Source organism: Stegostoma tigrinum, chromosome 17 (assembly GCF_030684315.1).
Source record: "Stegostoma tigrinum isolate sSteTig4 chromosome 17, sSteTig4.hap1, whole genome shotgun sequence".
NCBI classification, from domain to species: domain Eukaryota; kingdom Metazoa; phylum Chordata; class Chondrichthyes; order Orectolobiformes; family Stegostomatidae; genus Stegostoma; species Stegostoma tigrinum.
In genome coordinates, this window is record NC_081370.1 from 27,735,537 (window position 1) to 27,761,229 (window position 25,693).

The window sequence follows — 25,693 nt, forward strand, 5'->3', positions numbered from 1 at the left end:
TTAACCCCAGTCTCTGCTTTCTGCCAGACAGCCAATCTTCTATCCATGCTAGTACCTTGCCTGTAACTCCATGGGCCCTTATTTTACTCAGCAGCCTCCTGTGGTGGCAACTTATCAAAGCCATCCTGAAGTCCACGTAGATAATATCCATTGGCTCTCCATGGTCTAACCTGCTCGTTATTTCCTCAAAGAATTCTGAAAGATTTATCAGGTATGATCTCCCCTTGGTGAAGCTGTGCTGACTTTGCCGTATTTTGTCATGCACTTCCAAGCTTTCAGAAATCTCATCCTTCACAATGGACTCTTAAATCTTACCATGACCAAGAATAGGCTAATCAGCATGTAATTTTCAGTCTTTTGCCTTACCTCCCTTTCTAAACAGGGGTGTCATGATAGCGATTTTCCAGTTCTTTGAGATCCTGCCTTACTCAACTGAATCCTGAAAGATCACTATCTCTTCAGCTGTCTTCTTAAGAATCCTGGGGTTTAATCCATCTGGTCCTGGCGATTTATCCACTTTCAGGCCATTCAGTTTTTTTTGGCACTTTCTCCTTAGTAATGGCCACCATACTCAGCTCTGCCCCCTAACTGTCTTTAATATATGGGACATTACTCATGTCTTCCACTGTGAAGACTGATGCAAAGTAATTATTCAGTTCCTCAGCCATTTCTTTGTTCTCCACTACTATCTCTCCAGCATCATTTTCCAGTGGTCTAATGTCCTGTTTTGCCCTTTATATATTTGAAGAAATTCTTACAGTTTTTCTTTATATTACTGGCTAGCTTACCCTCATATTTAATCATCACCCTCCTTATTTCTTTCTTTGTTGCCCTCTGTTGGTCTTTGTAAGCTTCCCAATCCTCTGGTTTCCAACTGCCCTTCACCACATTATATGCTTTCTCTTTTTTGCTTTTATGCTATCCCTGACTTCCCTAGTCAGCCATAGTTGCCTCATCATTCTTGTACCATGATTCTTTTTCCTGGGAATGAATTTTTCCTGTGTCTCCTACCATTGCTGTTCCACTATGTTTCCTGCTAGGTTCCTTGCCAGGTCAATTCTGCCCAGCTCCTCCCTCATGCCTCTGTAGTTTCCTTTATTCAGCTGTCATACCACTACCTCTGATTCTATCTTCTCCCTCTCAAATTGCAGAGTAAATTCAATCATATTATGATCACTGCCTCCTAAGAGTTCATTCACCTTAAGCTCCCTTATCAAGTCTGCCTTATTGCACGAAGCTCAGTCCAGTATTGGCTGTTCCCAAGTGGAGTCCACCATAAGCTGCTCCAAAAAGCCATTTTGTAGACATTCCATAAATTCCTTTTCTTGCAATCCACTAGCGACCTGATTTTCCCAGTCCACCTGCATATTGAAATCCCCAAGATCACCGTAACTTTGCCTTTCTTACACAACTTTTCTATTTCCTGGTGTGTCTTGCACCCCAGCTCCTAATTACTGTTTGGAGGCCTGTACATAATTCCAGCTATGCTTTTTTTACCTCTGTGATTCCTCAACTCTCCCCACATAGATTCTATACCCTACTTTGTTTCCTATTATTGATTTAATTTCATTTTCTTACTAATAAGGCAACCCCACCCCTCTGCCCACCTGCCTGATCGATGTATATCCTCAGATATTCAGCTCCCAATCCTGATTCCACATCTTATCTGCCAATTTTGATATGTGCCACAAGTTCATTTACCTTCTTTTTTTATACTGCATGCATTCAAATATAACACCTTCAGTCCTGTATTAACCATCCCATTTCTCATTGTCACTTGTTTATCTAGTGTGCTTGAATTTTGATTCCTAACCCATTCCAAACATTTTGTCCTATTGTGTCTGCTGGAAACTTTTGTTAACCTCTCTTGAGTTCTCCTTTCCTGTCATTTTTTTTCATATTTTTCCACACAGTGGAATCTATCCCTACAAATGTTAGCCTGCTGCTTTGTTCCCCACTGGGAGAAGCTTTACCGTTCTCTTCCCCCCACCTTCTAGTTTAAAGTCCAGTTGACCAGCCAATTTACTCTTTTTGGTGGAGACCATCACAGTGGTACAGATCCCTCCTGTTCCAATGCTGATGCCAGCACCCCATGAAAAGGAACCCCTCTTTCCCACACCACTCTTTTAGCTACGTGTTTACTTCCCTTATTTTTGTTTCCTTATGCCAATGCACATATGACTCGGGCAGTAATCGGACATTATAACCCTTGAGGAACTGCTCTTTAATTTCGTTCCTAGCTCCTTATAATCCCTGAATGTCTCCTCTTTCCTAGTTTTGCCTTTGTTGTTTGTTCTGACGTGGACCCCAATAACTGGATCCTCTCCCTCCCTCTCAAGCTTTTCAGGCTTTCATGTTACAAAGGAACACAACAAAGGTCAAAACTAAAGCCTCTAGATTTAAATGCACAGAGCATTCATAACAAAGCAAACAAATTGACAGCCAAAATTGAATTAATTAATTATAATCCAATAGCAGTTACAGAGATGGGACTGTAAGTTTCTACAATCGAGTCCTGAACTTTGAGGGATGTCTTTCTTTCAAGAAGAATAGGAAGCATGGTGAAGGGGTAGCACTTAATCAAAGATGGTATTTGTCCAGTAGTTAGAATTGAACTTGGCTCAGGACATCAGGATGTAGTATCATTTTTTTATGGAGGAAAGAAGTTACTTTTGGGAGTTGTCAATAGCGTCCCGAACAATAACTGCAGTGTGGAACAAAATATACAAGAAATATTGGGTTCTTACTCGTTGTGGTTGGCTTTAATTTGCATATAAACATTAAAATATCATCTTGTCAGTTGTAGCCTGCTTAGGCACTCATAGAATGCTTTCAAGATATTTTCTCACAAGAGCACATTCTGGAACTGACTGGACAGTAGGTTATATTAGACTCAGTATTGTGTAATGTGGCAGGATTAATTAATGGCCTCAGATTAAAATAGCAACAATACAATTGAATTTAAATGCAGCTTGAGTGGAAGAATTTTAATATTTTAAACTTCAGAAAGGGCAACTATATGGGCAAGGAAGTTCCACATTGCAGTTACTGTTCGGGACACTATTGACAACTCCCAAAAGTAACTTCTTTCCTCCATAAGAAAAGCCAACTATGTGGGTTAGGAATCAAACTTCAATACACTAGATTATGGGATAGATGAATAGAGATGCGGTGGCAGACATTTACGATGGTTTTTCAGAATAAGTAAATTCTTACTTTAAAGAAAAATTCTGAACAGCAGTCTTACTATCTCTGATTAACTAAATAAATTAAAGAAGGCATTAAGTTTAATTAAAAGTGTATAACTGCGCAAAAATGTGTGACAAGTCAGGCAGTTGGTCAGAACACAAAGAATGGCAGAGAATAACTAAAAGTTAGTCAGGAGGAAGGAATTAGAGTATAAGAAGAAAGTAACTAAGAATGAAAAAACAGACAGCAAGAGATTCTACATATGCATGTATTTACAAAAGAAATGAGTAAGTAAAATGAATGGTCCATTAGAAATCGGGAATGGAGAGACATTAACAGTGGACAAAAAAATGGCAAATGACGTGAACAAATATTTAACTTTTGACTTCATTATAAAGATTACAAAAAGGAAATTCCACTACTATCTGTGATTTGGAAGGTGTGAGGAAGAGAAGAACTTTGTGAAATGTCATTTAACCAAAGAAGCGGTACCAAGCAACCTGATGGAACAGCATGCTAACACTTGCCTAGATCCAGAAAGACTGTATTCTAGCACCTAAGAAGAGTTGGCTAGTGAGCTAATGGGTGTTAATTTTCTAAGATTCCCTAACTCCTCAAAAGGTTCATCAGATTTGAATGTAGTAAATATAACGCTCCCTCTATTCAAGAAAGAAGGAAGGCAGAAAACGGAACTATAGACCAGTTAGCATGATATTGGTCATTGGGGAGGTATTAGAAATCATCATGCAAGAGTTAGAGCGGGACACTTAAAAAAGAAGTCTCAACATCCACATGACAGGGAAATCTTTTTTTAATGAATCTATTAGAGTTCATTGAAGGAGCAGCTTGAACTATGGATAAAGAGATGCCTGTTGATGTATTGTTCTTGGATTTCCAGAAGGTATTTTATAAGGTACCAAATCAAAGTTTCATAGAATCATACAGAATTGGCCCTTTGGCCCATTGAATCTGAGCCTAAAATGTACTACTGCCTACACTAGTTCCATTTTCCAGCATGAGTTCCATAGTCGGAAGTAACATGGACATTGCCAGAACTGAACAAATTAATTGTGGTATTTATAAAACACCATTCATCAATGAAATTGTACAAAAGAATGCATATATGATACCAATGTATTATTTAATTAGAACTCAATAAAATCAACACATTTGTAAATGTTGAATGACCAATGCATATCAACTGAACCATCTTTCTATTTGTGATAATAAGAAAATCGAAAACGCTGATAATACTTTAGCAATATGTGTGGAGAGAGAAGCAGAACTAACCTTTCAGATCAATCATCTTTTGTCACAACAAGACTTCTTTAACTTTAGCTGTAATGTCTTCTGTCTGTTTCCGGAATATTGCACACTTAAACACTTTATTAATAAAAATGTTTTCGAAATAGACTTTGAAATAGTGCTAAATCCAAAATAGGAATAGGTAAGATAGGAAATCTTTAATGATGTTATAAAAGAGTTACAGTACGTTAAAATGCATTAAGATATTCTTTTAAAATGTTCAGGGTGTACAATAAGTATTAGCCCTTAATTTGTAAAATTTAATGTAAATGGAGTTTGGAGGATTGGAGATCTGCAACCATGTTGAATGACAAGTCTGACAGTCCATCTCTTTAATCAATTGAAATGAACAGAGTAGGTAAGTTAGTGTCAAATCAGGTTCAGAAAGGGAAGCAGAGGAAAATAACAATTAAATTGGAAGAAAGTCTAAAAACAAAATGCAGTAAAGGAATGCAGGAAAAATATTCTAAAGTTTATGAAGCAGAAATGTTATTTAAAAAGATAATTGCTTTAATACTTGCTCTAATTTTAACAGTGAGCTTAAATGCAATTAAGAAACATCTTCATGAAGCTTGTTGGGAGATTGTTTTTTTCAATGATAACAAATGCAAAGCAGTGCAAAGTGTTCCATGAACATTGTAGCATTTTACACTTCAATGGCAAACTTTTCCATTATTGAAGGGCAATTCATACATTTAATCAGTGTGATTTAAACCCACTGCTATGTTGACAGCAAATTCTTAGCTGTTACTGATCATTTCAGGTGAGCCAGGTTTTTTAAAACTTATTTTAACTGTGCTAGCAAAAATGTTTCTTGCAGCATGCTTATACAAGTTATGTATTTTATATTGACAGTGATTCCATACCATGTGTTGGTCATTCCAAGCAAAAAGTTAGGTGGCTCCATGTTTACAGCCAATCCCTGGATCTGTATATCAGGAGAACTGGGAGAGACAGGAATCTTACAAATACCCAAAAGTATCCTCGAAATGACATTTGAGGTCTGTAAAGATACATTGTTTTGATTTTTTTTCTCTATAAAATCTGTTCATTATTCATTGTAATTTGGTGTAATACAGTTACATTTTCATTGATGTGTAACATGAAATTTTCAGAAAATGCCTTATCTGTTGGACCCATTTTAAGGTTTTTTTTGCTATGCCACATTATTTTTCAGCTGTAAAGAGAGTATGAGGATGAAATTTATTGTTGCCTGTCTTTGCAACCAATCCCAAAAGACGTGTAAGAATTTTGTCAATTTTTATGCAGGAATTAGAACTTGTTTCTTGGGCTTTCAGTGTGTTCTGCTTAATTTCAGCTTTTAGATTGTACATAATATAACTGTAAAGTGTATTAAAACTTTGGGTTGACTTCAGGAAAGCAAAGACACAACCAGTCAGTTTTATGTATAACTACGAAGTACTTTATTCCACACCTTCTGTATAGTTCAGGTTTTATGTTAATTCTTGCAATTTGAGCTTACTGGCAATATTGGCATTTATTGCATATCACCAATGTTTCTCTGAAAGGTTGTGATGAGCGTTCTTGTTCAGCCAGTGCAGTTAATGTGAAAAAGATAGTCTCATGAAGCCATTTGTTATGCGACTGTGGGATTTTGATACAGCAACAGTGAACATATCAGTATGTTGTATGGGAAATTTAGGAGGTGATGTTATTCCCATGTGCCAGTTACCTTTGTCCTGCTATACAGTGGAGGTCATGGGTTTGGGATGTGCTGCCAAAAAATTCTTGGCAATTTTCATCAGGGGCAGGCATTGATCATACCTGCCTCTTCCACCACCATATTCTGGTCATGGATGTTTATGGTGGTGAATGGACTGCTGATCAAAGAGACCAGGTTTGTCTTGATTTTAACCAAGTTTCTTGTGATGTTGTTACTGGCTTGTCCTGCCAAATGATAAGTATTTCATTACTCCCAATTTATGCCTTGTAGACGCTGGAGGGGCTTTGACGAGTGAAGTGCTGAGTCACCTATTGGTGTGTATTCAGTATCTGATTTTCACAAGTACCTACAACAGTTCTTGGTCCACTTGGAATTTTTAAAATCTCATCTGCATCCTTCTGGATTTTGGTGAGAAACTAAGTAACAGTATCCTCACTGAATGTCATTAGGTTTATCTTCTCTTGTTGAAGAAAGTCAGGGCTTGACGTGTGGTCCTAATGCTATTTGACATTAACTGCCCAACTTTGGATATTGTGTAAATCTAGCTTTGCTTAGAGTTGAAAATGTTCAAAAATGTCTTTACTGTTTCTTGCATTTGTTTGACTTGTTGCTGCTCATTACTGCTGCCAAATGATAGACAAATCACCTATTTCTCAGGCTCCCCCACTCACTTTGCAATTAATCTCCAGTTGATTGATGAAAATGCCATTGATTAGTTTGCAGCAACAGTGGGCCTGATTTAGTATTGTTAATTTGGACCCAGCACAGCAGTCAGAGAGCTGGCAAAAGACCAGCATCACTTCAGTGGGAAAGGCCCACACAAATTAACTGTCCATCAGGCAGTTAATTGTCCAATATTGGGCCTTCCCAGAGATTTAGGATTCCAATCATTGAAACCAGGAATGGGGGCTGCCACTGCTACAAATGTATCCACAGGAAGTCTAGTACTAATGAGACACTCAAGCCACAGATGAAAGGAGTTGGGGGGGTGGGGTCACTGAGAGGTGAAGGGTGGGTTTGGAGGTGGGAGAGGGGTTACTGAGAGGTGAAGGAGTGTCAGGTCAAGGCAGGGGAATGGCTGTTAGCATGCTTCCTCTTCCCTGATTGCAGCTTCCTCAGTCACCCAAAAATGGCCATGGGAATGTGCTAGAAAATGTAATATTTTCTGGGCAACCTTCAGGAGCTACGTAGAACTAGTGTGACTTAGGGAGAAAGCCACGACATTCTGAAAGAAACAGGGATAATGATCTTTAAGTAACTCTTAATGAGCTAATGAGCTTCAGACGACTCCTGTCACTGACTCACAGGGTTAGTTTTTCTGTGGGCTGGAATAGAATAGATGGTTCTGAGTGATAACATGAGTCACCTGTGACCTACTTAGTCTGGTAGCTCCACTGAATGGAGCTCATGGATTTGGACTTCAAGTTGTTTATCAGTTTTATTTTAAATCTGCGATGCCTAATTTAATTCTTACAGGTAAATCAACTATCACAGATGTTGAGACAAATCTTTAGATTCAAGTAAATTCCTATTTCTATGTTATTGTTGATGAGCTGTTTCCTTTTTCAAAATAACAATAAATGTGTTTTTTTTTTCCATTTCTCTAGTGTCAGAACTTGGGAAAGCTCACAACAGTGTTGATTGGACACGATAACTCAGGGTTGTATGCCAAATGGCTAGTGGACTGTATTGTTGTTAGGAATGAGATAACTGGGCATGCATACAAGTAAGTAATTCTGAATGTTAAATAGTGGAGAGATTTTGGAAACTTTTCAGTTTAGGCAAAAATTGTAGCAGAGAGTAAGAAAACAAGACTTTGTCTATATATGGAGATAGTAGGAACCGCCGATGCTGGAGGGTCTGAGATAACGTGGTGTGAAGCTGATGAACACAGCAGGCAAAGCAACATCAGAGGAGCAGGAAAGTTTTGACGTTTCAGGTCGAAACCCTTCTTCAGAAAATGTCTATATATGTCTATTCCTTCCCCACACTCAAATACAAAACATTCTGTTGTGAACTATATATAAGATATTGCCTCTTGCGAACGTGCAAGCAAGGAGGAGAGGGAGGGCAACTGCTAAAACTTCCTTTCTCGCTAATCAGAGCAAATTGAGCAAAATCCTAGAATATCAATGCAATCTGATATCAAAACTGTATTTCCTAGTGCAGTAAGTTGAGTTGCTGTTAGCCCCAAAAGTTCAAGTTTTATTCTTCAAAGTAATTGCTGTCTACCTCTGTGATAAATTTAAGAGACTTGAGATGCCTCACGTGCTTGTGGATTAAGCTGATGTTTTCATATTTTTGAACTGTTATACCTTTTATAGTTGTCGGTGCTTACTCATCCAATACTTATGGTATAATTTATGCAAACCTTTGAACACTGACAATAATTCTGGTTAAAATTGTTTGCTGCTGCTCAACGATAATGACAACTCAATCAGTTATAAACCTTGACATTTTATCATCAATCTTGTGGAAGCAAAGACGAAATGGATGATAAGACATTTTTATTTAAAGCGCCTTGACTGGAAAAAGTAAATTATTTGTGACACTTTTTCCACAAGGTTATGCTGGAGATGTATAAATGGAAAGAATTTAAACATGATCTAGAACCATCTGGTGGCAATGAGAGAAAATTTCATTAACTTGATTGCCACTGATCAGTAAAGATATGTTAGAACTTGTATTTCCATTTAAAATTAATGTACAGTATTTCAAGTTCATAGTTTTTGTGCTGAATTCTTCTGTGGTGAATAACTGATCTATAAGACATGATATTATTATTGATGCCTGAATAATTGGATGTACAAAAGGTAAAATGGAAATAAAGTGAACTAGAAATATGCAGGACAAGTCTGCAAATCCACTCCTCTATCAATCTTGATTCAACAGCTCTCATCCTGACATCTTTTAGTTATGACTCTTTTTCCATGCATTCTTGCCTCTGAATCAGATGGTTATGGGTTTCAAATCCTACTTCAGACACTTGAGTTCAAAATTTAGGCTGTCTGCCCAGTGTAGCACTGAGAAAGTAATTACTGTCTTTCAGATAAGATTTTAAATCAAAGCCCCATCTAACTTCTCAAATAGACTCAAAAGATCACACAACCTGGCTAATAATTATCCCTCAATCAACATCACTAAAAACAGATAAACTAAGCTTTTTCTAATGAATGGCCTAGGCCTGAAATGTCAGCTTTCTTGCTCCTAAGATGCTGCTTGGCCTGCTGTATTCATCCAGCTCCACACCTTGTTATCTCAGATTAACAAAGCTAGCTGGCTGCCACTTTTCTTATATTACATCAATAATGATATATTGATATCATATTGTCATTGTCATATTTAAAGCACTTTCTAATATCCTATGTTTATGAAAACTGCTGTATAAACCAAAGTCTTTATTTTTCTTTTTTATTCAACCATTGGTCCAAGAAATTTGTACTAGAAACTGTATGTAATGGCAGCATGACTTCTGATGCTTCCAATATAGAAATTTTTGAAGCACAAGAACAACTGATCAATGACTACTGATATGTAAATTCATACAACAAAGTCAAGGATAATCGTGCCCAATGTAAAAGAAGTGTTTGAAGAATTGAGCGTGAATGACCTTTGTAGATTGTTCATTCTATGGGTGTGTGAATGATTAAGAAAGAGGAGACAGCATTTATTGATTATAATATTATTTTGTTTTGGGATAACGCAACTTTAATTTTTAAATAAAAACCAAAAGAACTGTGGATGTTGTAAATCAGGGACAAAAACAAAGCTACTGGGAAAGCACAGCAGGTTTGGCAGCGTTTGTGAAGGAGAAAACAGAGTTAATGTTTCGGTCCAGTGACCCTTCCTCAAACTGATAGTGGCTGGGAAAACGTCAGTTTATATGCAGGAAAAAGAGGAGGAGGAGGAGGATGGGGTAGGGAGTAAACGATAGGATAAGAGCCTAAAGAGAGAGAAGAGCATTTGGACAGACAAAGATTTGATAACAATCAGGCTGGGGGGGTGAATAGTTATTAATGGGGACTATTAGTGACTAATAACAGGTAGCGTGTAATGGTAGGCTATGTCGTAACTTTAAGTAGCATTTCATATCAACAGTTGGACTTGGATTTACCTGATAACTTGCTTGGGAAAACCATTACAAAGCCGTGTTCCTGCTCCTGAAAGCTATTGTTTGGAAAACATGTTTAGGCACTAGGTTGATAAGGCCTTATCTTAACTCCTCTGCAGCAAATAGTGTGTATTGTTTGCAGTCAGTGTCAGTTAGCTGGAGTATCTGTGAGCTACTACCATTGTTGGAATAAAATGTCTTAGAGGTTGTAACATTCATGTTTCACTTTTAACTTTAATTGTAAGACTCATGTCAATTCCAAGTATGAGCAAGCCAATCTAAAGTTTACTAATTCTGATTAGTTACAAGACCCATTCCAGATATCTTCACGAGTCTCACAATATTTATGAAATTTATCATAATAAGTACAAAACAGTGATATTTAATAAAAGAAATTGATTCATTTGATTCAGTAAGAAATACTGACTCAGCTTCTACTCGGACTGGGTGTTTGTCTTTTGCTGTGTTCTGTTGATTTTGAAGTTCATTCTTCTTTCATGTGCTCGTTCCTCAAGATATCTTAACTTCAAACTTTTAGAGGTGCCAATGCCTTATTATACTCATACGATTAAATCTAAGTTACACTATTGTCCACCTTCTTGACCAGACATAATTGATGTAGATTTACCTTAAACAAGTTAGCAAGCTTATTGACTTAGTCTGATACACATTTTTTTTTGTTTTGCTTTGTAGTCTACTGTCCAGCTTTCCTATCCATATTATTGTATCTTGATGAGACTTTCCAGACAAGATTTAGCAATGAATGCATCCCAGGGTACTAAAAGAGATGGCGGGAGAAATAGCAGGTGCACTAGTGGTAATTTTCCAAAATTTGCTGCACTCTGAGGCAGTCCCAGCGTATTGGAAAACAGCAAATGTGACGCCACTGTTTTAAAAAGGGACGTAGACAAAAGATGGGGAATTATAGACCGGTTAGCTTAACCTCTGTAGTGGGGAAGATGCTTGAGTCTTTTATCAAGGAAGAAATAGTAAGGCATCTCAATAGAAACTGTCTCATTGGGCAAATGCAGCATGGGTTCATGAAGGGCAGGTCATGCTTGACAAATCTCTTGGAATTCTATGGAGGCATTATGAGCAAGGTGGATAATGGGGACCCAGTGGATGTGGTGTACCTACATTTCCAAAAGGCCTTCAACAAGGTGCTGCACAAGAGGCTGCTGCATAAGATAAAGATGCATGGCGTTAGGGGTAAAGTATTAGCATGGATAGAGGATTGGTTGACTAATAGGAAGCAAAGAGTGGGGATAAATGAGTGCTATTCTGGCTGGCAATCAGTGACTAGTGGTATGCCTCAGGGATCGGTGTTGGGAGCGCAATTATTTACAATTTTTATAGATGATTTGGAGTTGGGGACCATGTGTAGGGTGTCAAAGTTTGCAGATGACACGACACAAAGATGAGTTGCAGAGCAAAGTGTGCAGAGCACTGTGAAACTTTGCAGAGGAATCTAGATACATTGAGTGAGTGGGTAAAGGTCTGGCAGATGGAATACAATGTAAATAAATGTGAAGTCGTACACTTTCTGGTAGGAGTAATAGTAAAAGGGATTATCACTTGAATGGTAAAAAGTTGCAGCATGCTGCTATGCAGAGGGACGTGGGTATCCTTGTCCATGAATCATGGAAGGTTGGTCCACAGGTGGTACAAGTAATTAGGAAGGCAAATGGAATTTTGTCCTTCATTGCTAAAGGGATTGAGTTTAAAAGCAGAGAGGTTATGTCGCAGTTGTACAAGGTGCGGGTGAAGTGACACCTGGAGTACTATGTGCAGTTTTGTTCTCCTTACTTGAGGAAGGATGTACTGGCACTAAAGGGGATGCAGAGGAGGTTCACTAGGTTGATTCCAGGGTTGGGGGGTTGGCTTATGAGGAGAGACTGAGTGGATTGGGATTATATTAATTGGAATTCAGCAGATTGAGGGGGGATCTTATAGAAACATATAAAATTATAAAGGCAATAGATAAGATAGAAGTAGAGAGGATGTTCCCACTTGCAGGTGAAGCTAGGACGAGAGGGCATAGCCTCAAGATTAGAGCGAGCAGATTTAGGACTGAATTGAGAAGGAACTTCTTCACCCAGAGGGTTGTTAATCTATGGAATTCCTTGCCCAGAGAAGTAGTTGACACTACTTCAGTAAATGTTTTTAAAGCTAAGACAGGTTTTTTTTGAACAATAAAGGAATTAAGGGATACGGTGAGAATGCAGGTAAGTGGATCTGAGTCCACGAAAAGATCAGCCATGATCTTATTTATTGGTGGAGCAGCTCAAAGGGCCAAATGGCCTAGTTCTGTTCCTAGTTCTTATGTTCTATGATAGGTTGTTTGAATTCATGATCAGATATCACTTGTACCTCACTTGTACAGATCTGTTAGTTAACATTCAACTGAACGTATCCATCAAAGTTTTATACAGAAAGCAACATTAATAGGCCTACTTCAATTTATGATGACTCAAATCCAACAAGATAATAATTATAACAAAACCTAATCTTAAAGTGTATATTAATTCGTGGCAGTGTATTGAGGCCAGTTATGTTTCCTTGTTTGCTTGCCAGGTTCCCATGTGGTAGGTGGCTAGGAAAAGGGGTGGATGATGGGAGCCTGGAAAGGATTCTAGTTGGAGAACTTGCAACAGCCAGTCAAGAAACCGATGAGCGTCATTGTCGGACCCCTCCACTGCAGCAATCTCCAAGTATGATCAGGAGATTTGTCAATATAACACCTACCAGCAGGCCAAGTAAGTAAAGATGTGATTTTTTTTGTGGGAAGAATTGCAAATTTACCCACAGATGAGGGAAGATTATTTTAAATCCTCAACTGGGGTTATGCTTTAAAAACAGGAAGCTATTTATGAGGACTATTGGAAGTTTGGAGATTTTAAAATAATTGTCTTCCATCATAGGATAAAACTTGCATATTGCTATGGAAACTGGTCTTAAAAGACTTGAGTGTTCTAGATTGTAGCATATCTAATCCTAGCTTGGGCAGGGATCACTGATTTAAGACAAAGTGATTTAAGACAACTATTTTACTATCCTGGTCAATCTCACATGTAGCAATGGCAGCTCCGTAACATAATTACAGAATTCAAGGAATATCTTGTGTAAAAGCAAAATACTGTGGGTGCTGTAAGTCTAAAAGAAAAATATTAGAAAATGGAAGAATTCAACAGGTCAGCCACACCTGTAGATGTTAACTGAGCTAACATGTCAATGGATGACCTTTTATCAAAACTGAAGAGAAAATAAAATGCAAGAGTTTTGATGCTAGTAAAGGTAATACAAGAGCAAAGCTTGTGATAGGTACACACTGTGGGAGTTCATCCATTTGACCTTTTTTAAATAGGGAAACAAATCTGGTTTTTTTTGAGCAACAAATGACCATTGATAAATTATCCTTTTTGTGAGTTTGCAAGCCTACACAACTGCTGTCTTTCTACTTATTAAATATCTCTTGTTAGCAACTGATCAACTTTATGCACTGTACTGTGTAAAGACCATAATACTTGAAAACTTAGAGGGATAAACAGAACGTAATTTGATGGAATTATTTTATCATTTGCAGAGCTAAATACTGGCCAGATACAAGAAGCTGTTGGGGAAGCTATTAATGGGATCGTCAAACACTTTCACAAACCCGAGAAGGAGGCAAGAAACTGATGTTTTCATAACTAATTAAAAATTGTTACTTTATAGAAGCTTGATATTGTTCAAATGATTAAGAATTTATTTTATTGAAGTTTTATTTCAAAAGCATATTATTTTGCAGCTAAATTACAAATAAAAGTAATTTAATTAATGCTATTATTGACAACCAAGCTTGTGGTGATTTAAGATATATTACATTTTCTTCCAAGTTAATTGAGCATTTATTAAGTTTGAGTATTCTGCATTGGGCTGCTGATGTCACATGACATAAATTTATCACATATTACTGAGCACTTTTGAATCATGCAAAATGTTTTCTACATAACCATTGTATGGTTCAAAACATGTGATATCAGTACATTTCTCAAATGCTGCCACAAAAGGTAATGCGGTGTGGACAGTGAGTCAGGAAGACATTTGCAAGGAAATGCTGAGATATAAGAGATGCAGTGTAGTGATAATCACAGACTAGACTAATATTGTATCAACTGGGATAGTAATAATTTAAAGGGCAGACAGGGAGCATAATTTCTCTTGTGTAAAAAGCAGAGGGGGGAAATGTTTCTCAGATGTGCTCTGGAGAGTGTTCTCAATCATGACTTTTCTGGCCCAATAAAAGTCAATGCTGGATTTGCTTCCAGACAATGAGGGGAGGGCAGGTGGATCAGTAGGCAACTGTGACCATAGAATGATCACAGAATGGTCTAATTTGTCCGAGGTACTTTGAAATGAATGGTTGGCAGCCAAAAATGTTATTGAATGATTTAAACAGAAGGTAATTTGGACACACTCAAGGCATATACCCAGAAGAGAGAAGATTAGGGTAGGCAAAGCCAGAGATTTGTTGATTCTGACAATGATAGAGTAAGATGAAGCAGAAAAAAATAAGTTGTTAAGGCATGCCAGATTGATGTTACATGAGAATCAGGCTAAGAATAGAAAATTTAGAGAAGCAAAGGAAATAAGATAAGCAAGCATGAGAGGAAACTACCAGCTAACATAAATGGGAATTCCCAAAAGTCTTCTACAAGCATGTACATGTTGAAAGGGTAGTAGTAAGTGAGTAAAACCAATTATGAAACAAAAAGGGAACCTTCTAAAGGAGCAGTGAGCATCACTACGGTATCAAAAAAGTATTTTGCATCTGAGAGAAGGAAATGTTGATGTTAAGATGAAGGACGAGGTAATAGAACAATTGGATAGACAGATTATTGATAAATTTAGATTGACTATTTATTCTTAAAATTGTTAAGTTGACAACACTGGATGGAATGCATCTGAGGAAGCTAAGAGAAGTAAAGGCAGAAATTGCAGGTGCAGCCAAGGATGGAGAAATGCAAATGTTGCACCTTGGTTCAAATAGAGGGAAGCATATGTTTAGAAAAGACAGGCCAGTCAGTTTAACCTTGGTTGTGGGAAACAATATTCTAGACAACATTAACCATCTTGGGAAGATAGAGCATTAATTGGGGAAAATTAATGGGAAATCATGCTTAACTAACTGGATATGAGTTTTTTGAAATAATACATCATGTTGTTGATAATAATGTGCCCAATATGTTAAATATGTATGCCAGAAGAGTATTTAATGAAGTAACAGAAATGGGCTTTAACTTTGTTGACAAACCAATTGATTTAAAAAGGGAAAATTACTAAGGTGGACAAATCACAGGAATCAGTTGTGAAGTTATACCAAATTGTTCTTCACAGAGGAGGAATGGTTACAGTGGTGCTTCACAGAAACACAACAATCAAAAACAACATGAGAAAGTATTTTTATATGCAGTGAATGGTTAGGTTCAGGAATGCATTACCTCTAAGTATGGTAAGACAGCTTTAAAAATGGCTTTCAAAAAAGGGACTTAGCTAAAAATCTCAAGATGACAGTTATGAAGAAAGGGTGGGGTGGAACCAGACTTTGCAGGGAGCAAGTGTGTATGTGACAGTCGAATGGCTTTCTGATGTGCTGTAACCTTTCCATCAATCTATTGTTAAAATTAATGGGTTTGCTTGGGATAAGAAATCTCAAATCTATTTTTCCAGCCTAAATCCAACTCTACCCTGCCTTTTTTGGCTTTGGCAAGCAACCCATCCAAGGAAACAAGTTTGAATTTTAAACATGGTAATGAAGCTGAGAGTTTTATTGACATGCTGTTTTTGAAATTTAACTACTATATGCTAGTTTCTGAAAGTAGTGGGTATTCTGTTAGATTCTTCAGGCGAGGATTTGGCAACTTCAGGAGGTAGGCGTCTTCACAACTACCTTTTGGATTTGGGTACCTGCCTGAGGACCATCTGCAATTGAGGTTTTAGACCTCCTGTCTCCACCCCCCCCCCCCCCCCCCCCCCCATCTCTCTTCCTATTAACTTACTCTCATTAACTAAAGTTTTTTTCATAGCAAATGAGAGTCAAGAATTACCAGCATTCTGCATGTTACCACCACCCCAACCTATTGTCTGACCAAATTGCTCCCTGCAAGTCTCAAATTCAATCCAGTTATCTTCTATAGCCTACCATTTCCAATCATTTAGTGCATTTATCATAATATAAGTCATCCAAGCTATGCTGTTCTGAAATAATGTATTTTTTTTAATGTAGAGGGGAAGCCTAATGTTACTGCTCTGTGGGGAAAATGGACTTGTGTCAGCTTTAGAACAAGTGTTCCACCATGGTTTCAAGTCACCTCGACTCTTCAAAAGTATTTTCATTTGGGATTTTATGGGTAAATAGAATATTTGCAGTTTATTCAATGAAAACATTGTTTTTCTTTTGGTGGTATATTGTGCTTTAGTCTGTATTGGTAGAAGAGACTAAATATGAGCATGTCTTGCTATAACAGTTGCTTATGGAATAATTCTGCAAAGAGTTTTCAGAGGAAAACATTTGTCAATTAGATCCATTTTGGTAGACTGGAATTAGCATCCTTGTGCTTAGTCTCCCTTTTGTGGAAATAATTATTTCTGTTTTGTTTTCCGATATAATTGCATGATTTTATTAAAGGAAAACCACGTGCTTAGCCACTATGCCAGTATCTTAAATTATTAAATCAGAAAGATGAATTAAGACAATCCAAAATAGACATAAGCACTGGCCAAGTTTTTACCACTGGCTTGGGAATCACAAGTTAGACTGATTCCTGATGTCACATTCCCAAATTCTGAATGAACATGTATATATGTAATATTCATCAGAGTTCAAAGCTGGGCTGAAGTTGGCCCTACCACCTCCCAAAGAATAAGATGGGAAGAAATGCGGTTGCCTACCAAGGCCAGCATGCTATAAGATCCACATCCCTTCTCTGAGATATCAGCCTTATTCTGTGAATAAAATTGTTTGGTCCCAGAGGCCTCATTTGAGACGTATAAGATTATTAAGAGATTGGACACTCTGGAGGCAGGAAGCATGTTTCCGCTGATGGGTGAGTCCAGAACCAGAGGACACATTTTAAAAATAAGGGGTAGGCCATTTAGAACAGAGTTGAGGAAAAACGTCTTCGCCCAGAGAGTGGTGGACATATGGAATGCTCTGCCCTAGAAGGCAGTGGAGGCCAACTCTCTGGATACTTTCAAGAAAGAGATGGATAGAGCTCTTAGAGATAGTGGAATCAAGGGTTATGGGGATAAGGCAGGAACAGGATACTGATTGTGGATGATCAGCCATGATCCTAACGAATGGTGGTGCTGGCTTGAAGGGCCAAATGGCCTACTCCAGCACCTGATTGTCTATGGTCTATTGTTTATCCCTCACCTGCTGCTCTATATCTTCTCTATACATCAATGTTCATCCATTCCCCCTTTATTTATTATGATCTCTCCACAGCTCCTGCACATCCACCATATCCACATTGTGTCACGAGGAGTCAAACTTATGAGCCCTATAAAAGCAATGAAAATATTTAAATATGCTTGTACTTAGATAAGCTTTTAAAAGATACTATTCAAACCTCATTTTAAAAAACAGCTCTTCTTGGGAGCTCATAAAAATGTATATCAAATACATAGCCATTCAAACTCCATACTTTTTTAAAAAAAAAACCTTTCATCTCAGGTGCTCTTAGAACAGCCACGTAAAACCCTCTGCAAAACACTTTGGTCCTATTAATCCTCATATGGCTGACAAACTGCTGCCTTTCCACAGCTGTGTAAGTAATCCCTGATGAGCTAAATCCCTTATTAGATCTTAGCTCAGCATTCAAAATGGGATTATGTTGTACAATTGTACAAACAAACCATCTAGACCTCAAAAAATTGTGCCTTTGAGTTTATCTAAGTAGATAGCCATCTAGAGCATAGAACAATACAGCACACGAACAAGCCCTTCGACTGACTGTTGTGCTGAATATAACACCAAATTGATCTAAGCCCTTGTGCCTGTTGTTGGTCCATATCCCTCCATTTCTTGCACATTCATGTGCTTATCCAAAAGTCCATTAAATGCCCCAATCATATCTGCCTCCGCCACCACCACCCCTGGAAGCGCTTTCCAGACTTCCATCACTCTCTGTATAAAATACTTGCCCCTCACATTTCCTTTGAACTTTGCTCCTCTCACTTTAAATGCACTCTCCCTGGTGTTAGACATTTCAACTTGAGGAAAAAGACTCTGACTGTCAACTTTATTTTGTTTTACAAAAGCTCACTACATAGCCTTTCAATCAAATATGTCTGGCATCTGTTAAGCTACTTTAAAGAGTCAACAAATATCAGATCTTTTAAATCACTGTAGTTATCAAAGCATAAATTTAGATGTCACATTAGTAACAGGTTTTCAATACCATTGAATGTAGGATAGCACTTTATTTACTGGAGAATGCACAGGCTGAATTTTCCCATATAAGGCTAGTCTGGTAATGAGTGGCATCCAGTCCACCATGGGCTGGAACAAATTTTCTCTTACAGTCTTCCACTTTTTATCTCCGTGATTATGCAACCAAGCTGTTGGGCACAATTCTTGGGGAATTGTATGGCAGGCGAATTGGAACTGATCACTGGTGACAGCTTTCAGCCTACACTCCTCTGCAGCATCTAAAACCAAGCTACACATCACTTCAGACTCTGTGAACAAGGAACTGCCCTTCAAATTGTGCTGCATGATTCTGATGATGTCGTGGAAGAAATGAAAGCTAACACCCCACTTCCAGGACATGGATTTTGAAGTACTAGTAGGCAAGGCTGGGGAGATGAGGGGAGTCTTTTTTCCTGCTGACCACCTAAGGCAAGCACAGAACAGACTTAGCCAGCCTGGACACAAATAGTAGTAGGGGCCAGTGCCAAAAGGGACACATGGCAATACCACAAGAAAGTCAGTGATCTCCTGCATCCTGCAAGGGTAAATGCTGCCATCTTCTTTCTGTGACATCACAGTTCCAAGACCATCACTTGTTTTAACTCTGCCACTCTATATACTCCCTTCCTATAGTGTGAGCACCCAGAACTGTACACAATACTCCAATACATATCTTATATAAATTCAGCATAATCTTTTTTGGTCTTTTACTCTATGCCTCTATTAATAAAGTCTAGCATACTAAACATTGAACTTAGAACAGTACAGCACAGGCCCACCATATCAGTGCTGACCATGATATCATTCTGAACTAATCCTATCTGCCTTTACATTGACTGTATTCTCGCCTGTTGACAGACCTGTATAAATCTCCTTTAAGCTTTTCCCTTCTCACTTTAAACCTACGCCCCCTAATATTTGATATTTCTGCTCTGGAAAAATGATTCTGATTATCCATCCTATCTGTGCCATTCATAATTCATATACTTCTATCTGCCACACCAGAGTGGGTGAGGGTATAAAATTTCACCCTATGTGAATACTTGCACAATACTGGTCAATTTAATGGTCACTTACCTTTTAAGGATGAAACTTTGTGATCAATCACTGTGTTAAAATGTAATTAATTAGTCACAGCATCTAATTTAGACATTTGAAGTTGGCATGACCCTTCACTGCCAGGTGGGATTAATTGCTAACTTCACATTTGACTTCCCAGGCTGATTGACTTGATCTGAATCTCATTTAATTACCAATTCAGCAACAACTATCCACCCCACCCTGGTCTGATGCCAAAATGCCCCTTAAGTTAGTACCAAAGAGTTGGTCACCCTGCTTTGATTCCCACATTGATCAAAATGGAGAAGGTCGGAATCAATTGAGATCTTTCAATTTAAGATTCCCCACTGTTCCAGTTTTAGGCCACCTCTGTTTGCCCCTTTGGCAAAGTTGATAGCAAAAATCGAAAATTGGCCCCTTTGCAATACAGGAGTAATTTGCCATATATTTGCATAACAATGATCTGTAACCAAAGTTGTATGATTCTTATTTTATCTTCAGAGAAAGCTTATGTGTACTTTGAGAGTATAGAACATACTGAACTTGCCCAGGAAGAAAATTGGCAAACTAGAGCCAAGAAATTTTGCAAGTTTGTTGCTGCTATAAACAGTTCCCCTCGGAACATTGGAAAGGATGGGAAGTTTCAACTTCTGGTGTGCCTGGGAGCAAGGTAACAAAATTATTTATACTTGGTGTATAGTGAAAATAAAGCAGTATTAAATCTTATGCAATCTTAACTGTATCCTTGTTTTATTTGTTTTAAAGCTAGCTAAGTTATACTTTTATTTTGTGTATGGTGGGGCTGACAATAATAATTTCGACATTCGCACGTTGTTCAATTGGACGAAGTTGAGATTTACCCAAGACTTCACCATCTGACTGCACAGAAGCTATTGAGGAGTTGATTGAAGTGAATACATAGAGGACTAAGGTTATAGGTGTGCATAAGAAGCAGAAAGGGAACATGACTCCACATTTGCAATTAATATCGATGAGGGAAAACACGTATAAAAGCAATGTCAGAGAAACCAGAGTAATGCTTGGAGACTCTGTGTAGCAATATTGCTGAGATAGGAAAGGAAGTCACTGTTAGAAGTACTCTGACTATAATCATATAAGGAATAGCTCGATAAACAAAACCAAGTTGGACAACAAGTAATGAATAGACAATAACATGATTAGTTATAGCACAAAAATGTAAATTAGCCAGAATTGATACCCATTAGCAAATTGATGTATGAAATTTTACTTGCAGAGAAATTCCTGTGGGTTTTGTTTGAGCATAATTGTTAATGTGTTTGTACCACGATCCTGCGTTCACTATTGTAATGAAGTGGTCCCTTTTAATAATTATTTAGTACAGTTAACTTCATTTGCACATGCCATTCCAAATTAGAAAAGTTAAAGGCTTTGAGATTTTTCTTGCAGTTTCTAGTTAGCTGTTCTTATAAAATGGAAAATGACATGAAGAAATTTCAAATAGATAGTTTTTGGGAGAGGTAAATGCTATTGTGGTGCCAGCAATTTCTGACAGTGGCTACTTTGTTCAGACAATGGAGCATCTTGAGTGGTTATTCTTTGTGGCAAGGTTGATCTTCAAGAACTGTTGTACCAGTTGACAACGAACCATTTAGAAGTCCATTTTAAACATTTAAAAAAGAATTATACAAAACTTTTAATTTAACTAATCTCTTATTTCTCTCGGACTAGTCCAATGCATACATATTTTTCTTATAAAACAAAACCCTTTTTATTCATGTTTGTACCAGTCTGATGCCTTGCTTAAGATACCATGCTTTTAATTTTTCCAGTTGTATCTTGTTTCCCACAATTAAGTGGATTGATCCATCATTGTCTTTTTTAACTTGTCAGGGACCATCTTTTGCATCATTGGATTGCGTTGCTTGCTGACTGCCCTCTCATCGCTCAGATGTATGAAGATACAGCTCTCATTAAAGACCACACATTAGTTAACTCCTTAATCAGAGTGCTGCAAACTTTGCAGGAATTTAATATCACACTCGAGACATCAATGGTCAAAGGAATTGATATTTAAAGGGGACCACTGAGATCTAACGGAAGAGTTTGCACAAATATATTACACAAATTTTGAAATTAAAAATGAATGCAATATTGGAATTCAGCAACTTGTTTTTTAAGTTGCAGGAACTATTTGCCATATAGTAAGTGCAGTGAGCCATTTTGAACCTGGTTATCAGGTTATCCTAAAGTTTGAAAGAAAGATTTTTAACATTCAGTTAGTCATTGTAGATTTGTTTGGTTGTACAGTAATGTGTATCCTATTGAAGATTGCTTGTTTCAAATTTGTTTTTCTAAAGGAAATAAGAAGCGTTAACACTTGAATTATTTTTCTGCAAATGGCCAATACTTGCACTGTTAACTTGCAGTTTAAAAGTGTCTGAATTTTTAAAAAGTGTACATATAACCAGGGCACAGCTTTTACTTTGTAGCTGCTTAAAAGAAAGTGTACATATATACATAAGTTTGTAAAGTATGTGTGTGTGTGGTATGTATAATATACAAACATGCACATAATACTCTTGTAAAATTCTTGGAAAATAAGTGGTATTTTTTCAAATGTTGAAGGGTTAAAGATCAGAGTCTGATTATGGATCTGAGAAAGTTATTCATTTGTATTTCATTTTGGAAAAAAAAATTCATTCTTCCTTGCCCCTTCTTGGTTCTTTTTCATTTGCCTTTTACAACAAAGGTGAGATTTGTTAGTCCATAAATAAACATGCTCCCTTGAGATTCAAGTTCCTATGAAGTCTCTGTGGAAAATATTGCATTTAAACATAACGTATTCGGTGTGGCTAATCAGAAGGGTGTAGTAGGTATATGCCAGTATCATGAGATAGGTTTATAACAAACTTTCATTCTTTCCAACTTCCTTTCTGTTGAAATTCATAGAAAAATATTTTTGGACCTTTTATTGAAACTCATTTCTTAGCCATACGTCTGCTTTCACTTTTTTTTGAAGTCAAAAATTCTGGCAATTATTTTCCAAAATAATGAAAAATAAAAGCCTTAATGGTGAAAAATCAGCTGCCAATTTATGATGAGCCTGCTCCATGATAACTGAATAGACCAGTTTCAGCCTCACAGCACATCACAAAAGGTGTCCATTTTGTGTGTGTGTATGTAGGACTTTGGGGTTCCATGCATTTTTGTGATCGGCTGGCACTTCAATGAGTTGTAGCAGCCTTGGGTTGGGAAACAGAGGGGAAAATTCTACCCAGAGTATCAATCACTTTTTTTTTCTTTTTTTTGCACTTGGTTCAGGTTTGAACCTCCCAGGTCATGAAACTTCTTGGTGGTTTTCGGGATCCCTTTATTCACATATTTAGCTTTACCTTTTAATTATGACAAATATAAAAATATACCACTAAACTTATTGGTGTTCTGTTTATGGTTTATTTGACTGACAAAAATAAGGCAACAATTAATGTTTATGCATGAAGTTTTAGATTTCTTCTGTTGCAGGAATAAAGCTATGATTTAGATAAAGTTGTAGAACTTATCTTCGTTTACGTAGTTACAAACAATATTTTATATACACTGGGCTGTATTCACATTCTCCCCAGCATTCCTCATGCAACATTTTTATGACAACACTTTTTAGTTTGCAGAGAATCTGAACCTCTATTATATTGCAGATTATTTCTCTAGCATAATTTGAAGTATTTATAAATGAACCTCTAGTTTTATACATGAGGTTGGAAAAAGATCTATAAGCAATTTGTGAGGATTTAATATTTCCTTCTGTTTCCTGTGATATTAATCAACTATATCATTACTGGTGAGGAACAGAAAGCTTCTACCTTTTGGATGCTCTCGCAGATGGAATAATGGCTAACTGTGAAACATCTGTGTCCAGTTACCATTACTGGCTCTGTCGAGCAGGTGCTATTAGCATACTGGAAGTTGAGTTTGAGTTTGATTTATTGTTGTCACATGTAGAGGTATTCAATGAAAAGTGTTGCTTTGTGTGCTATACAGACAGATTGTACCATTGCTCCACAGAAAAATTTCTCTCTCTCTCTCCTTTTTAGCAATTAGTGATTTCTGCCAGTGGATTTTCATACAATAGTTACATTCCATATTTGATTACTTTGTTGAATAACACTGAAAGTGATTAAACCATTGTGATTTAGTTGCGTGAAGAATCTACTTATGCAATGAGCATATATTGTTGGAAAAAGATACATTTTGTCAAAGATTTTTGTCTTGAATACACCAGGATAATCCACATGAAATACCAAAGTAAGGGGAAAATAATATTTGTACTGTTTTAAAGGAGAGTGCTGGTTCACTTGTGTGGACTCTGATTGAAAGAGACGTTGCTAGGATAAATGAATTGGTTAATTATACATGACAGTTATCTTCCAAGCTTTATTTAAATTCACTTGTAAACCAAGCAGGTAGATTCTGATTGATCAAGGCATTAATCTGAGAAATGAATCAGGGAAGACTGTACAAAAACAGAAGTTGCTGGAAAAGCTCAGCAGGTCAGGCAGCATCTGTGAAGAAAAAAAAAATCATCAGTTAATGTTTCAGGTCTGGTGACCCTTCCTCAGAACAGGGAAAGACTGAAACAAATAGTGTGTGTACATATTCTTACAGTGTGTCTTTTTTGCAGACAGAATGTCTCTTCATCAATGATTAATATCATTTGTGGTATATTAATTTTAATGCTAGCATGATGCTAGGCTAAATATCCCATAGACTGACGGATTGCATTAAACAATATATCTCTTTGGCTGTTAACAAGTAAGATACTGATTGTACCCAACTTGCCCATGCTTGCAAAACTCATAAAATAATTTGCATCAGCGTAATTTTACAAATTTGGTAACTAAACCTGAATTTGTAAAGAATTACATCGACAACCAATTTAGGACTGTCAGGCAGGCTCACAGTATGGCACACATGTATACTGGAAGCTACATATATTAATACATCAAGCTGTATTCTTTTCGAGCAAAAATAATGTGAACTCACTACACCTGTTTTGTTGTATGAACAAAACTGGTAACAGCCATTCTCTGGGTCATTTCTCAGGCCGCATCATGACCAATCAAAGTAAAACTGCCTTATTTAAAATTTAAACATAGGTTGGTAGTCAATTGTAAATCATTCACTGGTGGATGCCCAATGTCAATGCCTCTAGCCAATCAAATCCATTTGCTATCCAATTGGCACTCTTCACTCATAACATATAAATGTTGCTTTCCCTTTTCTTTAGTATTTCTTGCAAATTCTCCTGATCAAGGGGAAATGAAGTTGTTTTGACTTTTTTTTTTACATTAATTGCGTTTATCTGTTATTACAGTCAGCGGTTCCTGCGCCATTTCTGGTATACAACTAGTGCTAATACTATGAATAAGATGGAAAGCTCATAGACTCTCACTCCCTTGGTTTCATACGTTATGGATTTTACGTTCTGTGTGATGTCACACAAGGTGTAAACTCACAGTAGTTTTATTTTTACCTTATTCACACTTTAGCTTGCCTCCATTTAATTTAGATTGCCAAGGTTTTCAAACCAACTGTTCGGAATTTAAGTATGTATCCTGAAGAATTCTATCCTGGTAAGCTATCAATGGCCAAGATTTTGCTTTGGCAAGGTATCAAATTATATTTGCCATTCATTAGATGCAACCCTTCTACATTTAGATTTTGTACAGTTTCTGAATAACAAGTTGCTGAAAATGCCGTAAGAGTGCAATGAGGAAACTGTGCATCTAGGACCTAGTTAAAAGGATTTCCAACTCTATTTTCCCTTATTTAATCAAAGGAAGTGATTCTGAAATAATGTATAAGCTAAGAAAACAAAACAAATTTCTGACAGAAATGATGTCATAATATACAG

At 37.2% G+C, this 25,693-nt stretch overlaps 1 protein-coding gene across 2 annotated transcripts in view; it reads left to right on the top strand.

Annotated features, from left to right (window-relative positions):
• dennd5a (DENN/MADD domain containing 5A) overlaps positions 1-22,577 on the top strand; it is a 225,811-nt gene extending 203,234 nt beyond the window's left edge. For both annotated transcript variants that reach the window (XM_048545755.2, XM_048545756.2), the window contains 7 exons: positions 5,350-5,495; positions 7,786-7,904; positions 12,864-13,045; positions 13,873-13,955; positions 16,555-16,678; positions 20,302-20,470; positions 21,673-22,577. In XM_048545755.2, coding sequence (XP_048401712.1) covers positions 5,350-5,495; positions 7,786-7,904; positions 12,864-13,045; positions 13,873-13,955; positions 16,555-16,678; positions 20,302-20,470; positions 21,673-21,856 — 1,007 coding nt within the window. In that variant the 3' untranslated portion in view covers positions 21,857-22,577. The remainder of the gene's footprint in view (positions 1-5,349; positions 5,496-7,785; positions 7,905-12,863; positions 13,046-13,872; positions 13,956-16,554; positions 16,679-20,301; positions 20,471-21,672) is intronic.
• Positions 22,578-25,693: the final 3,116 nt, after the last annotated feature.